The 17607-nt window shown below is 42.0% G+C and overlaps 1 protein-coding gene across 1 annotated transcript in view; it reads right to left on the reverse strand.

Annotated features, from left to right (window-relative positions):
- The window catches only part of LOC308082983 (calmodulin-binding transcription activator 1-like), a gene marked incomplete at both ends in the record, with an annotated part of 131598 nt that overhangs the window by 35104 nt on the left and 78887 nt on the right, over positions 1–17607 (reverse strand). The window contains 5 exon segments of the mRNA XM_080425062.1: positions 373–822; positions 2180–2721; positions 2723–3041; positions 8915–9068; positions 16198–16269. Coding sequence (XP_080281188.1) covers positions 373–822; positions 2180–2721; positions 2723–3041; positions 8915–9068; positions 16198–16269 — 1537 coding nt within the window.

Below are 17607 nucleotides of genomic sequence, written 5' to 3' on the forward strand. Positions count from 1 at the left end.
CACACCTCCCCTCAGCAGTGCTCGGCAACGTGTCGTCACCACGGGGGGGGCGGGGGGGCGTGGCATAGTAACTGCAGACATATTGAGGGGTAAGAGTCAATGTTAAGTCAAGCTGTTTATGACCCCCCAAGATGTCCGCCGCTACCAAGTGAGCGGCCCCTTCAGGATGTTTTGCTACGCACTATAGAGTCTGTCTCATTTCACCCTTGAATATGATTAAGGATTACTGTGATTTTGGTAAGCTCACATTTGATATCACACACACCATACCTGTAACTTTCACTAGCCAAAAAAATAAAAAAATAAACGTATTTTTTCCTCAATTAATTGAAAATCAATCAAATTAATCAAATTAATTCTTAACTTCCTTACCTCCTCCGTTGGCGATCGTAGGAGAGTCCGTGGCGTGCTGCTGCACGGCGGACAGGCCCATGTAGGCCTGGGCCTCGCCCTGGGCCTCCTGGCCCACCTCGGGGCCGTTGGTCTGCGAGGGCTGTCCGGCGGCGGTCTGGTGGGGGGGCGGAGCCTGGAGGAAGAGGGTGGCCGAGGAGGCGGGGTGGTGGAGCGTAGCGGGCTGGTTCTGGACCTGACAGGCCGACGACATGACGGCGCTGAAGTCCATCTGCTCCAGGGTGGTGCTGGGGCTCAGGCTTACCGTGTTCTCGGCCACGTAGCCGCCGCCGCTGCCGCTCTGCTGCTGCGTGGCCACCAGGGGGCGCTCCAGAGCCCCCACCGGCTCCGTCTTGATGTTGTTGACGAGCGCCGGGTTGTACGTGACGTAGCCGTTGGACGCGCCGCCGCAGTGGAGCGAGCCGCCGCCGCCTAGGGCTGTCACGAGATTACAAATTTTAAGTTGACGATTAATTGTCACTCAAATAATTGCGATTTACGATTTAATTGTGTGCTTGACATTGAACATTGGAACATATGAATGCAAAATACAGAACATGTGTTGCACTCCTGTTTGTGTTTAATTAGTGTAACTGGTTGCATCTTTGTGTTGCAATCAGCTGCAGCTGTTGAGGCCAGACACAAACATGTTGAGGCCGTCCGCAAACATACGGATGGACAGACACTCACACACGGTCAAATGTAGGAGTGGTTGGCACCACTCCAAAAATTACAGGCACAGGCCAGATATGACAAATAACTTAGATATACATAGAAATTATTGACATATTTAATAATTCTATACATTTGAAAAAATCACACCCTGTGTGAAGTGGGCGGTGTCTTGCTAGCTAATCACAATACTGAATGGAGTCAACCAATCATGTACAAACAATAAATACATTTATTGAAACACTCTTTATGATGGAAGAAACCATAACTTAAAAAAAACACATTTATGTTTTTTTTAAAGTTATGGTTTCTTATATAGGGCTATGCACATGTGTCATGTGACACTGGCCAATCACAGTCCTGAATAGACTGTGATTGGCCAATCACGGTGCAGGGTTAGGTGGGGTACATTTTTGGCCAATCACAGCGCAGGATTTGTTGTACAAATATCCAAACCTCACTTATAGGGGCGGTTTCACCGCCCAAAAAGCAGAAATAGCAGATCTACAAGCTTACAAGGCGTCACAAAGTGACGCCTTGTAAGCTTGTAGCCTTGTAGGCTTGTAGCCTTGTCGCCTTGTAGCAGTGGTGGAAAAAGTACTCAAATTCTTTACTTAAGTAAAAGTACCAATACTGCAAAATAAAAATACTCTGTTACAAGTAAAAGTCCAGAATCAAAATATTACTTGAGTAAAAGTACAAAAGTATTGGCATCAAAATGTACTTAAAGTACCAAAAGTAAAAGTACTAAATATTTGAAAATAGCCGATCTACAAGCTCTCAACGCGTCGCGATGCGACGCGTTGTGAGCTTGTAGATCTGCTATTTTCAAATAGCCTAGGTATAAAATAGGGCTAAAGTGGTTAATGTATGTTTCATTATATCATAGTTTATATCTGAAAAGTAACTAGTAACTAAAGTTTTCAAATAATTGTAGTGGAGTAAAAGTACAATATTTGCCTCTGAGATGTAGTGGAGTAGAAGTAAAAGTATTGGAAATTGGAAATACTCAAGTAAAGTACAAATACCTCAAAATTGTACTTAAGTACAGTACTTGAGTAAATGTACTTAGTTACTTTCCACCACTGCTGTTATGTAATAATTGTGACAGGCCTACCGTCGCCGTTGCCGTCGTTGCCGTTGCAGCACGTCGCCTCCGTCTTGCCGCCGCCGTACGTCTGGCCCTGCTTGGGGTTGTTGAGGAAGCAGTCCGGGTCAAAGTTCATGGTGGTCTCGGGCAGGCTCACCACCCCCACCCCCACCCCGCCCACGCCGCCGCCAGAGTCCAGCGAGCTGGACAGCACCAGCTCGCCTCCCTCGCCCAGGCCCACGCCTCCGGGGAACGAGGCGAACCTCTGGCTGTTGTTGTCGCCGGCCGGCGCCACGGCCAATAGGATGCCGGCGGCGCTCTCGTGGTGGTGGTGGGCGTGGCCGGCCAGGAGGTGGGCGGCGGTGGTGTGGCCGGCGGAGTAGACGGAGTCGCCCGTCAGCGTGGTGACCTCCGACATGAACACGGCGGCGCTCTGGTGCGACGACAGGCCGGCACCGGCGCCCATGGCGAGGGCGGGGCTGTCCGCCATGTCGCTGGAGGCGATGGACAGCGGGGAGCTCTGCGTGGTGTCGGGCACCTCCACCTGGCCGGTGGAGGTGGAGGAGGAGCGAGGGTTTGGCTATTCTGCCGTTCCTCCTCTCTCCTCCGCCACCTCCTCCTCGGCTCCTAACCCCGCCCCCGCCCCCTCCTCCCCCGCCCCCTCCTCCGGGACCGGTGGTCTCTGTCTGTCCCTCCGACACGTCACTGTTCTGGACCTCCGTGCCGTCGGCGGCCGTGCCGCCGCCGCCGGCCCGCTGGCCCCCGGTCGCCGTCCCCGTGCCGGCGGGGACGGCCGTCGTCGTGGCCCCCCCGGCCCCGGGCTCCTGTTTGGACGAGATGATTCGCTGTTTGACGCTGGAGCATTTCTGATGCAGGCTGCTCCCGGCACCTGGAGAACAAAAACATAAACGTCACAAACAAGAGATTTAAAGTCTGTGAAACCAGTGTTGATTTCGTCGGCTAAAACTATGACGAAAAATGTTCCGTCGACTACCTTTTTTCACTGCCGAAAAAAATTATAAAAAATTAATGAAAAATAAATAAAAACGAAATAAAAAGGAAATAAAAACTAAGCTATGATGACTAAAACAATGACTAAATATATTGACAATTTCGTCAACAAATAAAAACTAGCCAACATTTTAGGGGGTGGAGAAGAGATCCAGTAGAACTAAAAGACAAGTCATTTTATGTTTGGTTGTGCTCCGGTGTTGCGCCGGAATTCAAAATGTACTTGAGTAAAAGTACAAAATATTGGAATCAAAATGTACTTAAAGTACCAAAAGTAGAAAGTACTTATTATGCAGAATGTCCCATTTCACACGTTTTCAAAATGTATTTAAGTCTTTAGAAAATAGCGGATCTACAAGCTCACAATGTTGTGAGCTTGTAGATTGGCTATTTTCAAATGGACGAAATGTATATAGGGCTAAAGTGGTTAACGTAAAGTATGTTTTGTAATAATAATAGAAATCTTCTTCGTTTTGAAATAATTGTAGTGGAGTAAAAATACAATATTTGCCTCCGAGATGCAGTGGAGTAGAAGTAAAGGTAGAAAATTGGAAATACTCCAGTAAAGTAAAAGTACCTCAAAATTGTACTTAAGTACAGTAATTGAGTACAAGTACTTAGTTTCTTTCCACCACTGTGTAAAAGAAAAATATACAGAAAAAGTCAATCTATATTTTGTCCTTTGATTCCGCCAACTTCCATCATCCTGGCAATGTAAGCTCTATACAGCAGAGCCATGTCTATTAGCGCCCTCTTGTGTTCAAAAGGTTGAATTATGAAAGACCCTGATCATTTGGGGAATAATGTCTGATGAGGGCTTTAAAGCAAAAAAAAATCTTAAACTGTTTACACATCAAATGATAACCAAGGTGCAGCACACAAATCACTACATCACTAAGAACTCTCTTTCGGTTCAAAGAGTTGAAGGTAAACTTCACTAAATCCTGTCTTCATCTCTGAATCAATAAGCCATTACATTTTGGGGGACTATCCTCAATTGCGCATCCAAAACAGTTCAAAAAGACATGTCAACAAAGAGATAGCACAAGGTGTGTGCGTGTGTGTGTGTGTGTGTGTGTGTGTGTGTGTGTGTGTGTGTGTGTGTGTGTGTGTGTGTGTGTTTGTATGCATTTTTGCATATCTGTGTATGTGCTGTAGCTATGCGCTCTCTCTCTCTCTCTCTCTCTCTCTCAGATGCTCACTTATAAATAATGCATGCAGGGTATTTTGGGCACCTCCGTCTCTCTCCACCTCTCTGTCTATTCTCTCCTTCCCTTTCTATCCTTCATTCTTTCTTTTTTTGCCTGCAGTCCGTATCAGCCTCTAGATGGCAGCGTGGCGCTAATCGTCTGGGCCATCGAGTTGATGCCTTCCCTACTGACCATACTGGCCCTTTAAGTGGTGGAAAGTAACTAAGTACATGTACTCAAGTATTGTACTTATACATACAGTTTTGAGGTACTTTTACTTTTCTGGAGTATTTCCAATTTTCAATACTTATTTACCTCTACTCCACTACATCTCAGAGGCAAATATTCTACTTTTTACTCCACTGCAATTATTTGAAAACTTTAGTTACTAGTACTTTGTAGATTTGGATTATTATTACAAACCATACATAAACCACTTCATCCCTATTTAAACTTTGGCTATTTGAAAATAGCAGATCTACAAGCTCACTACACGTCGCGATGCGATGTGTTGTGTGCTTGTAGATCTGCTATTATTTTGTATACATTTTATATGTATGATAAGTTTTGAAATGGGTTAAAATCAAATCTGAGTACTTTTTCCACCCTGGTCCCTTTGTCACAGCATGTCTTGGCATAGTTCCTGTCACACCAGTCAGCTATATAGTTCAGGCAAACCAAACAATCCCAGTAACTTGGCAGCTAAATATCATAGACGTGACTAAATTTAGACAAAACTGCAAATGGGCCAGAACAGTTTAAAACAGTTTAAAACAGGCCAGAACAGTTTAATTTGTATTTGATGTCCTTTTAATACAGACAAAAAAAAGCCTAGACCTCAAAATCTAAATGCAGCTGTTCTCACCTTATGTTCTCACCTTAAGCAACATAGTAATAAACTGCCTTAGAAAAGTTTTTTATTATTATTATTTTTTTTTTACAAACTTTTATATTACAGATTAGAATAAAAATGTTTATGCTTTTTTGTTTAACAACACAGGGACACTTTTACACACTTTCCTTAACTGTAGAACACATTCAGCATAATGTATATGTTGGATGTCTTTCTCTCAAAGTTCAATCAACAGTCCAGATTTATTGTATACTTAAATATACTGTAATAGTACTACTACTACTACTACTACTTCATGACCCGCTTTAATTACTTCAGTCTATATTAGTTGCTTAATGACTAGTATTACAATTCTATTGTCTCTTTTATGTCCAATGTATTTGTATATCAAAAATGGCAAAAAGAAATTCAGGATTCCAATAAAAAAAATAGCAAGAATAGCAGATCTACAAGCTTAGATTGGCTATTTTTGCTATTTTTGTGTGACATAGAATGGTATAATTTTCGATAGAGTTAAAATTCTGAGATAAGAGGTGTCTGCCTGACAGTATGTGGTCCTCTGGAGTGAGTGTGGAAATATAGTGGCCCTCTCCATCATCAAAGTTGCCAACCCCTGGTCTACATCATGAGTCATCATGTCATGACTATGTGCAACAGTAAAGGGAATGAATCTGTGACACCTTATTTGATCTATCTAACTATATATGTTCCTGATATTTATGACCATTTGATAAACAAACATGTATAATGTTCTTGATTAAATGAATTAACAAACCTAACACTTTGCAATCGTAATACAAAATCATTTTATTACGATTGCAACATATTAATGATGAGTTCTACAATGCTTTGTCGTTATTCATTATTCATCAAATAACCTGTACCACATTAGTCAACACTGCCCTTATTTTTAAAGTTAGGGTAAGTGATATTCTTTGGTAAAAATGTTTGGTTAAACGGTTAAAGATCTATATTCTGATATTCTGATTCTGATTCAGTAATCATTGCTATAGAGTGTTTGTTCAGTAACAGGGGTCTCCATGTCTCTCCAGCTAAAGAGAAAATACATTTTCAGGTAAGTGACACAATTTCAGCGAATCAGGAGAGAGTGCCCATTTATCAGCTTCATTTTCATAGTGTTCCAGTTCCACTTTCGTCTGCTCATTTCTTTGTGTCATCACTTCCAAATTCACTTGTTTAATCTGTGTCCTGACTGAGCTCTCTATATCCTGATTGGATAGAGAACTTGGATTGGACCTGAAAATGCATTTTCTGTTGAATATAGAGACATGGAGACTCCTGTTACTGAACAAACACTCTATAGCAATGAGTACTATCAGAATATAGAGCTATTTAACACTTATTTTAACCCCCAAAAAATTACTACCACTGTACCTTCAAGTGCTACATTGACTAGAAGTCATGTGGTAACTTTCATATGACTTGACGAACGTGCTAAGCTTTGCAATATTCACGGAAAATCACTTATCGTTCGAGGTGGAAAAAAAAACTTCACTACTGCTGCTTTGAGTAAATGGTAAAGCTTTTCATATGGAAGAAGGCTCCGGTAAGCTGCTTGCTGCATTATGTAACAGTTAAAGTTTATTGTGTCGGCTAGAAAACCCATGACTTTGCTCCTCCCCTAATTGATATCACTCTGACCTCACTCTTTGAAATTGCGGGAAATCTCCGACATGACAAGCAATCGATCCGCACATACAAAGCCAAAATGTTTAAGTTACTTTTAACACGATTATTACCTCGATTACAATTGATCCAAACCGAGGAAATTGCAAGGAAGAGATGGGTTGAATGGGCTGAACATTAAAAACAAGCTATTAAACACAATGTGAGAGGATTTGGATTGATATTTTTGTTCTCAACTTGTATCCTTTTGTTGCTGGTACTTTTCCGTTAAATGGTCTAAGGTCTAATGCAGGGAAAACCAGTGATGGAAGAAGTACTCCCATTTTGTACTTAAGTAAAAGTATCAGACCCTATTGTAGAAATAGTCTGTTACATAAGTACAAGTTCAGTAAAAGTACAGAATTATTGGCATCAAAATGTACTTAAAGTACTAAAAGTAAAAGTACTCATTATGCAGGTCCCATTTCACAAATGTATAAAATCTTTTGAAAATAGCAGATCTACAAGCTAAAGCGAAGTGTTGTGAGCTTGCAGATTGTCTTTTTTCAAATGGCCAAAGTATGTATATGGCTGAAGTGGTTAATGTAAGCCTATGTTAGGAAAGGGCCTACTCTGTGTGGAGTTTGCATGTTCTCCCCGTGTCTCCTAGGGTAGTTAATACCCTCACAAAAAACATGTAGTAATTCCTGGTCACTATACTGCCTCCCCCTGGTCAGCCAGGGCGCCTGATGGAGGGGAAGGGAACTGGTTGGAATAACGTGTTCCTTCCACGCACTACGTCCAACCAGGGAAACTCCCCCCTGTCAGGTGACAAGAAGGTCAGTTGGCTCTCATGCATTGAAGGAGGCATGAGCTCGGCCCTGGCCTCCCTAGGCTGGTGGGGGGAGTGTAGTGCCCAGGATCACTTAGCAAATTGGCACCGGGTGAAAAAAGGGTTACAAAATCGAGGGATAAAAATTATTTAAAAAAAAAAAAAAAAAAAATGTAAGCCTATGTTTTGTAATAATAATCAAAATCTACAAAAGTAACTACATAGTAACTAAAGTTTTCAAATAAAAATGTATACTATTTGCTTCTGAGATGTAGTGGAGTAAAATTGAAAATTGGAAATAACCCAGTAAAGTAAAACAAAAAGAAAAAAGTCTCCTTTGTGTCTCCTACCGGAACCCCTGCTCGTCATAAAATTATTGGCTTAGAAACGCGATAAAAACAAAATATGTCCATGAATTCAAGTCTCCATGGGGTGACTAATCGATAGATTATTATTTTTTTGGGTGAGCTATACCTTTAAGTACAGTACTTGGGGTCCTTGAGATGAAAACGTTTGAGAGACACTGGGCTCTCTTTGGGGGCGAACAGCGTTTTCCTATCGCTTCGCAGTAGCGGGGGGGGCGGGATGGCGGGGGTTTGTTCTGCTTATGAAAGTGCAGGAGGAGTCATTCTAGTGCTGAGATGCTCTCAGCAGGAGGAGCAATGCTCTCACTAAATAAGTGTAGAGGAATATCTTGTGGAGTTTCAGCGACTATGCATCCCGGAAATATATAGCTTATAAGGATTTGTAATGTAAGGAATGTGTCATTTGTAAGGAAACGTAAATATGGCGACTCATTTAGATGTAGGCCTACGTAGGTTTATGGTTTCCCAAGGTCTATAGCCGTTTCACTCATGATACAATTTCTCTTTCATAACAGATACATGTGCCAGATAATCCCCTACAACAAAACACCAAGAGAGTAAAAACAAAAAAACCTTTCAGTCATTCAGTCTGACTTCACTGTAGCCTATAGTAGCCTTTTCATAAATTATATTTGTACTTAGGCTGTCGTGAAAGTTTATAACATTTAGTTTATAATATTTAATGCACGCTACTGTTTCGCCAGGTTTTATTTTTGTTGTTTCTCATAAGCGTGCATCCGTTGTCCGTCAACAACACAGCCGGCCCGTCTATGCTTTGACTTCTGTGCGCTGACTGCCCGCCCCCCGCTACTGCGAAGTGATAGGAAAACGCAGTTCGCCTCTTTGGGGGAGGGGGGGTGGAAGGGGCGGGGTCATGTGACTTACACATAGGCTTGAGTTGTCCAATGAGCTCCTCCTTGCTCCACTTGGCCCACTCCTTCCTATCTGTGTTGATGGAGCAGAGCACCGGACCGCATGGCTTCCCGCTGTCGTCCACTGCTGGCACGTTCAGGTAGTGCACCAGAACGATGTCTGGGTTCTATACAGCACAGGGGCACGCACACACACAAACACACACACACACACACACACACACACACACACACACACACACACACACACACACACACACACACACACACACACACACACACACACACACACACACACACACACACACACACACACACACACACATACCTGTTAGGACATCAACATTTTAGGAAGACAATTTCATCAATGCAATAAAACCCCAAAAAGATGTTCAGCATTTCTTTTTTTCTGAACCCTATATAGCCAAAAATAGCAGATTTACAAGCTTGTAGCACGTGGGGAGGAGGAGGAAAGGGGGCGGAGGAGGAGGGAGGGGGGAGGAGGAAGAGGAGAGGGAAGAGGAGGAGGAAGAGGAGGAGGGAGGGGGGAGGAGGAAGAGGAGAGGGAAGAGGAGGAGGAGCGATAGAGAGAGAAAGTGAAGGTCACAGAGGGAGGTCAGTCGTAGCGTGTCAGAGAAGATTCTCTCACCTGCCTATAAAAGATTTAACAGCTCAACCACGCTCATCACTCTTACCCTGCTGGGGGAGTGTGTGTGTGTGTGTGTGTGTGTGTGTGTGTGTGTGTGTGTGTGTGTGTGTGTGTGTGTGTGTGTGTGTGTGTGTGTGTGTGTGTGTGTGTGTGTGTGTGTGTGAGAGAGAGAGAGAGAGAGAGAGAGAGAGAGAGAGAGAGAGAGAGAGAGAGAGAGAGAGTGCAGTTCATCACGCTATAGGCAACCAACAGACCTATGCAGCTTCTAACCCATGAAAGATTCAACAGGTGCACAGCCGGTGTCTGTGCATCTCTGTGTGTGTGTGTGTGTGTGTGTGTGTGTGTGTGTGTGTGTGTGTGTGTGTGTGTGTGTGTGTGTGTGTGTGTATGTGTGTGTGTGTGTGTGTGTGTGTGTGTGTGTGTGTGTGTGTGTGTGTGTGTGTGTCACATAGAGAGAGAGAGAGCAGATTCTCTTGATGAAAGATTCAGCAGACAGGTGAGGCGGAGGGGAGGGAACACTTTCCTCTCCTCAGGAGGAACATCGCCCACCGTGGGATGCATGAAGGGCACAACGTACAGTACAGTACAGTACCGCTGTAACACAACGGCTTTTACAAAAGCTCATTGATATTCCAATTCGCTGATGTATTTGCACTGCAATATCAGCCGCATTGCACATTTGGTGAGTAGGTGTTCACTTCCCCCCCCCTGCGTTAGAAACACACACACACACACACACACACACACACACACACACACACACACACACACACACACACACACACACACACACACACACACACACACACACACACACACACACACACACACACACACACACACACACACACACAAGGAAAAGTCTGTTGTTGGACAAGTGTGACAATACAGCTCGCATATGTGTATGGCGTGCTATAAAACGCACTGGGGCATTCACACAAAGATATAGCGTTAATAGTACGGTATGTTATCAGTGGTGTAAAGTAACTAAGTACTGTACATGTACTCAAGTACTGAACTTAAGTACAAATTTGAGGTATTTTTTACTTGACTGGAGTATTTCCAATTTTCAATACTTTTACTTCTACTCCACTACATCTCAGAGGCAAATATTATACATTTACTCCACTGCAATTATTTGAAAACCTTAGTTACTAGTTACTTTTGATTATTATTACAAAACATACATTAACCACTTCAGCCCAATATACATTTTGGCCATTGAAAATAGACAATCTATAAGCTCACATTAAATCTGATATTTTCAATCAATTTTTATACATCTTATATATTTGAAAACTTGTGAAATGGGACATTCTGCACAATGACTTTTGTTACCTTTGTACATTTAAAATTACATTTTGATACCAATAAATGAATTCTGGACTTTTACTTGCTTTGCAGTATTGATACTTTTACTTTAAGAAAAAAAAAATCAGTACTTTTTCCACCACTGGTACAGCATGTATGGCGTGCTATAAAATATACAGGGGGCATTCACACCAAGCTATAGCATTAATGTATGTTATGAAATGTATTTATTCTGAATCAAACGGCGCCTTTGTACTTTGGTATTGGTCAGGGACAGATGGTGTGCGAGCGTGTGTGTGTGTGTGTGTGTGTGTGTGTGTGTGTGCGTGCGTGCGTGCATGCGTGTGTGTGTGTGTGTGTGTGTGTGTGTGCAGGCATGCTTTATGACCATCATGTACCCTGACCTCCCGGTGTGACCGGGTCTGTGTGTCGATCACTCGCATGACCGACAGAGGAAGCGGTGTGTGTGTGTGTGTGGGTGTGTGTGTGTGTGTGTGTGTGTGTGTGTGTGTGACCGCTGCTCCCTGCTGTCTCTCACATGAGCAGCAGAGTGAGTCAAACATCTCTCTATGAATAAGGAACATGCCCTTATACACAAGGGAGATCTCTGTGTGTGTGTGTGTGTGTGTGTGTGTGTGTGTGTGTGTGTGTGTCGGAAAGAGATTGAGAAAAGAGAGTGAGAGGTGCGTGCGTGCGTGCGTGCGTGCGTGCGTGCGTGCGTGCGTGCGTGCGTGCGTGCGTGCGTGCGTGCGTGCGTGCGTGCGTGCGTGCGTGCGTGAGTGCGTGCGTGCGTGCGTGCGTGAGTGCGTGCAAAGGAAAAGAAAACAACAAACCATTTTTTTTTTCTTTCAGTTAACTAAAATGTTTTTTGTTTTGTTTTGTTATTTTGTTAGTATTAGTTAACTATAATAACCCTGCTCCTGCATGATCCTACACAGTAATGGAAAGTAACTAAGTACATTTACTCAAGTACTGTACAATTTTGAGTTACTTTTACTTCCAATTTCCAACACTTTAGTTACTACTGTAGTTACTTTGTTGATTTTTTATTATTAAAACATATACATTAACCACTTCAGCCTATACACCCTATATATAGGGTGTATAGCTCGCTTATAGATTTGCAATTTTCAAAAGATTTTTATACATTTAGACATCTGAAAACTTGTGAAATGGGACATTCGGCATATTGAGTACTTTTACTTTTGGTCCTTTATGTATATTTTGATGCCAATACTTTTGTACTTTGACAGAATTTTACATGATGGTATTGATACTTTTACTTAAGTAAAACATTTGAGTACTTTTTCCACCACTGCCCTTACACTGCCTCCTACAGACCAACACGGGAACTACAAATTTCACGCCCACTTTTGAGACAGTGCCTCCAGTCGAGGTCCGTAAGAACGATGTACTGCAGTTGCCAATGCATTCCCTATGAGAGGATATGAGAGTTAGCCTACTTTTAAAATTATCCTACATTAGCTGGAGACGATATTGATTTAAATAAAAATATGTTTCCAAATGTATGGAGTGTCTTTGTCAACATATCTTCTTGTTTTCTTAATAGCTGATGTGTTTCACATTTAATTTGCCACTTTTATGGGTTACCCATAATGTTAACACAGCAGAGGGTAGACTGCAGACAGACTCAGTAGTCGCATTTCAGTGACATCACTGACTCTGAAGTCTCATCCCAATCCCGACTGATTTTGTTCATATTTCTATATTTTGAACATCTCATAGGCTTATATTAATTTTCTACCCACCACGGAGCTCCGACGGTACATGACAAATTAAAACATGTGGGTTTACCGTTGTTGTATTAACTTGCCTGAATGTAAATTGGGGAAATAACCCAACTAAATGGAGGAGTAACATATCCCGACATTTTCAACTACTTAGTGAATACTCCAGGTTAGTATTAATATACAAATAGTCTTGCAAGATGCTGTTTGGATAATTGTCCAAAAATAAATAGCCTATAAAAATGATACATGAGAGACACAAACGTATCTGGGTATTGAAAACCTCAAGGGATGCGTCCGTGACGTATATACCATGCGACCACTTAAACCTTAGATTTCAGATGCTAGAACTTTTGAGACACTGATGGAGAATATTATAGTATATTGTGGGTTGTATATTGAGATGGCAGGTATGTCACATTAAAAAGGACAAATCAAACAAATGTGACACTTTATTAGAACACCCAAAAAATTACTACAGCCTCAGTAGTTAATTATGGAATTTTACAATGCCTCTCATAGAGATTGCATTGAGAGCTGCAGTTCATCGTTCTAAAGGTCCTCGAGTAGCGGCGCTGTGTCAAAAGTGGGCGTGAATTTGTAGGCGCCCCTCTTCCGGCCGTGTATGTCTATAGGGATGTACTGACCTTGGTCACAAATTCCAAAGCACTCAGTTCACACTCACAGGCCAGCATCAAATCCATCATGAAACCTGGGCTGTGAGTGATGGATGAAAATAAACCTTGGTGCTTGATCATTGTTAACTTAGTGGAATCGATCGAGTACCGTAGCTGAAGGAGCTACTGTACTACTCTCACTTGCTAGCTTTAGCTACCCTACTCCAGTGGTGGAAAGTAACTAAGTACATTTACTCAAGTACTGTACTTAAATACAATTTAATACTTTTACTTTACTGGAGTATTTCCAGTTTTCAATACTTTTACTTCTACTCTTTTTTATTATTTGAAAACTTTAGTTACTTTGCAGATATAAATCATCATCATTATAAAACATTCATTAACCACTTTAGCCCTATTTTACTGTATACCTAGGCTACTTGAAAATAGCCGATCTACAAGCTCACAACGCGTCGCATTCCTGTGTTTAAATCACGTTTGAAAACTCACTTGTGCTCCTTGGCTTTCCATGATTCAGACTGAGAGTAGTTTTAGGTTGGCTGTTTTTTTTTTCTTCCCTAAAATGCAAGTGGCCACACTTCTGCTCTCACACTAGCCGTGTTTCTGGCTTCCCCCTCCGCTCGCCTCTTTGTTACTATCTTTATCTTTTCACGTTTTTTACTTTTTCTTGAGTAACATTTTGACTGAGATACTTTTACTTGTAGTGGAGTAAATTTGGCCAGGAGTATACTCTCATACTCAAGTACTGAAGGGTCGAGTACTGCCTTAGGAAATGTTTCTAGTGTTGCACCCTCTATGTGTTTTTTCCCCCTGTCTATTGTTTTACTCTTAGTATTTTATATTTGTTTACTAGCACTTTGGTTCAACGCTGTTGTTTTAAATGTGTTCTGTAAATAAAGTGGATTGGATTGGATTGGATAATTGTTGTGTTTACCTTGCTTACTGTGAGCCGCTCTGGATAAAGAGCTTTTGCTAAAGTGTAAATTGTATATAAATAAGAACATCATTTAACTGAAGGACTGAGGGATGAACAGTATAGCGTAGCGGCACCGGCAGCTTAACCACATGAACCTTAGCATCCCTGATATATACAGTATACTGGGCATGTCATTATGGGCAAACATTTGGCAGAAACAGGCAAACATCCAGCAAAAATAGGGGAACATTTTACAAAATTAGGGGAATAATTGGAAATAATAGGGGAATATTTGGCATAGCAGATATTGTGTGTGTGTGTGCGTGTGTGTGTGTGTGTGTGTGTGTGTGTGTGTGTGTGTGTGTGTGTGTGTGTGTGTGTGTGCGCGCGCGCGTGTGTGTGTGTGTGTGTATCATGCCAGTGGTTCTCAACCTTTTCAGACCACGACCCCCCAAAATAATCGTATTTGAACTGGGGACCCATCCCCCCCCCACCCTGACAAGCTCTTGGAATTGTAGGCATTACATTTAGTTTGGCTCAGTTCCACAGATAAATATTGTGAAAATAGCCGATCTACAAGCTCACAACGCCTCGCAACGCGAGGCGTTGTGAGCTTGTAGATCTGCTATTTTCGGTTTAAGTTTTTGGTCTTTTTTCAAAAATCATTTTTTGGTATTACATTAAATTGTCACTTAATGTCATCTGGCCCCTACCCAAAAATCATGTGGGGACCCCTCTGGGGGTCCTGACCCCCAGGTTGAGAACCACTGTATTATGCTATTTTCACTAATTGACGTATATAGGGTTTTTAAGTGGTTAAAATGTGACACCCTCCAACTCGAGGATATATGCAAATTCCATTTCCCAGAGACGGCTGCTAATCTGTTTTGGCTGGAGGAGTTGCAAAATGTTGCAAGACTGAGCTCTTTCCAAGAAAGAAAAAGGGAGACCGTATCTTGAAACGCGAGGGCCTGAAAAGTGGCTAAATGTAGTGATACGGATGCCAAGTTGGCAACACTGACAAACTGGCATGGAATTAAGGTGTGTGGAGTCTGGATTTTCTCTTCATCGGAATTACAGCATCCCACAAAATGGCCATGTTTTAGTTTTTTTAATCTCGGATGATTAGATTTGGAACAAACATAGTAATATCATTCTGCAAATAGTCGTATCTTTTAGAGAAAAGACACAGAGGCAAACCGGGTGCTCACAGGAGATTAAAAAAAAGTCTTGTAAGGTGTATGGTGCATCTATAGGATCAGCGGGACTTGTAAACTTTGATAAAGAAGAAGAGAGCCGAGCACCCAAAAAACGTGGAGCAGAGGAAGTAAAGTTGAAACCAGTGTTGATTTTGACAGAAACTTTTGATTTAGTTTTAGTCATAGTCTTTTGAATAGAATTCCATTTAGTTTTTGTCATATTTTAGTCATCTGAAATGTTTTAGTTTTAGTCTAGCTTTAGTCGACTAAATATCATAAGATTATAGTCGACTAAATTTACATTTGATTTAGTCGACTAAAATATATGTTGGCGGTGCCGTGATGGCGTCGTAATGGCTGGTTTTATACTTGGTTGCATGCAGAAAATAGCCGATCTACAAACTTGTAGATCTGCTATTTTCAGAGCTATTTTCAGAGCGCAACCAAACATAAAATGACTTGTCTTTTAGTTCTACTGGATCTCTTCTCCACTAGTCCCTCACTAACATTTTAGTCTAGTTTTTATTTGTTGATGAAATTCTCAGTACATTTATCTTAGTTTCAGTCATCGTAGCTTAGTTTTTATTTAGTTTTTTATTTAGTTTTCATCAGGGAAAAAAAGGTAGTCGACGAACATTTTTCGTCATAGTTTTAGTCGACAAAATCAACACTGGTTTAAAACCATTTTTATTCCGGTTTTCGACCGGTTAAGGTCTTCATCTCTTCTTCTTTCTTGAAAGTCGTATCTTTTTTCATTATTGCTTAGAGAAACACATATCAGGTGTACAGTATGAGAGAGCACAATGCAGGCAGGGTAGGGGCGGGCGGGGCTTACCTGCAGCAGCCAATAGCATCTACGGTGGAAGGTAGGGATGATGGAGGAGTGCACGTAGCAGCCATACAGACACTATAGAGAGGAAAGGAAAGTAAAGGAGACAGGAGAGGAGACAAGAGGAGAGGAGACGAGACAAGACGAGAAGAGAGGAGAGTTGAAGACAGAGGACAGTATAAAGGGAGGAGAGGAGAGGAAAGGAGAGGAGAGGAGAGGAAGGGAGGAGAGGAGAGGACTGCTTAGGTTATACGAACTTAGGCTGTATTGATGGTGACTGGCAAAATTGCAAGCATGCTGTGTATGTATTTTCCGTGTTCCAATTTCCCCCCCAGCAGCCATTATTGCGAGGCTGCTGGGTAATAGGCTTCACTTATAGACATCACAAGAACCCTCTCTCTCTCTCTCTCTCTCTCTCTCTCTTAGCACAACAGTGTTCAACGGTGAAATCTTAGCTCGTCAGCTCAGAGGAACTGTAAAGAGAGTAACGTATAATATACATTAGAGGAGGAGGAGGGGAAAGACAAGAAATGGGGGAGGAAGTGAGGAAAGAGAGAGAGAGGGGGGGGATGGGTGGGGTGGGGGGCTGAAATAAAACAATGATGAAGTTGGACGGGAAGTTCCATAATAGTCTCTGTCTACAGCGTGTCTAACAAAGGATGCTGACATGTACAGTGTGTGTGTGTGTGTGTGTGTGTGTGTGTGTGTGTGTGTGTGTGTGTGTGTGTGTGTGTGTGTGTGTGTGTGTGTGTGTGTGTGTGTGTGCGCGTGCAGTGGTGGAAAACATACTCAACTGTCTTACTTAAGTAAAAGTATCAATACTGAAATGTAGAAGTACTCTGTTACAAGTAAAAGTCCGCAATTCAAAATTTACTTGAGTAAAAGTACAAATGTTTTGGCATCAAAATGTACTTAAAGTACCAAAAGTAAAAGTACAGCTTGTAGTTTGTAGATCGGCTATTTTCAAATAGCCTAGGTATAAAATAGGGCTAAAGTGGTTAATGTATGTTTTATAATGTAATAATTTATATCTGCAAATTAACTAGGAACTAAAGTTTTCAAATAATTGTAGTGGAGTAAAAGTACAATGTGTACAATGTGTGCGTGCGTGTGTGTCTTGAAAACCAAAATGTCTGGGACATCTTGTCTGTCCTCGTTGCTCCAGGGACTGTTCTAGAAGGTTAGTCATGTAGGGCTGGAGAGGAGGATTAAGTTTGGATTTATAGGTCAGGGAATTATTCATGTAAAATTGTAAATGATGGACTGCAAGTCAAAGGCCCTTCAGGAGTGTAGTGATACAAAACAGAGTGTGTGTGTGTGTGTGTGTGTGTGTGTGTGTGTGTGTGTGTGTGTGTGTGTGTGTGTGTGTGTGTGTGTGTGTGTGTGTGTGTGTGTGTGTGCGTGCGTGCGTGTGCG

Source organism: Gymnoscopelus braueri (genome assembly GCF_963280865.1).
Source record: "Gymnoscopelus braueri genome assembly, chromosome: 3".
NCBI classification, from domain to species: domain Eukaryota; kingdom Metazoa; phylum Chordata; class Actinopteri; order Myctophiformes; family Myctophidae; genus Gymnoscopelus; species Gymnoscopelus braueri.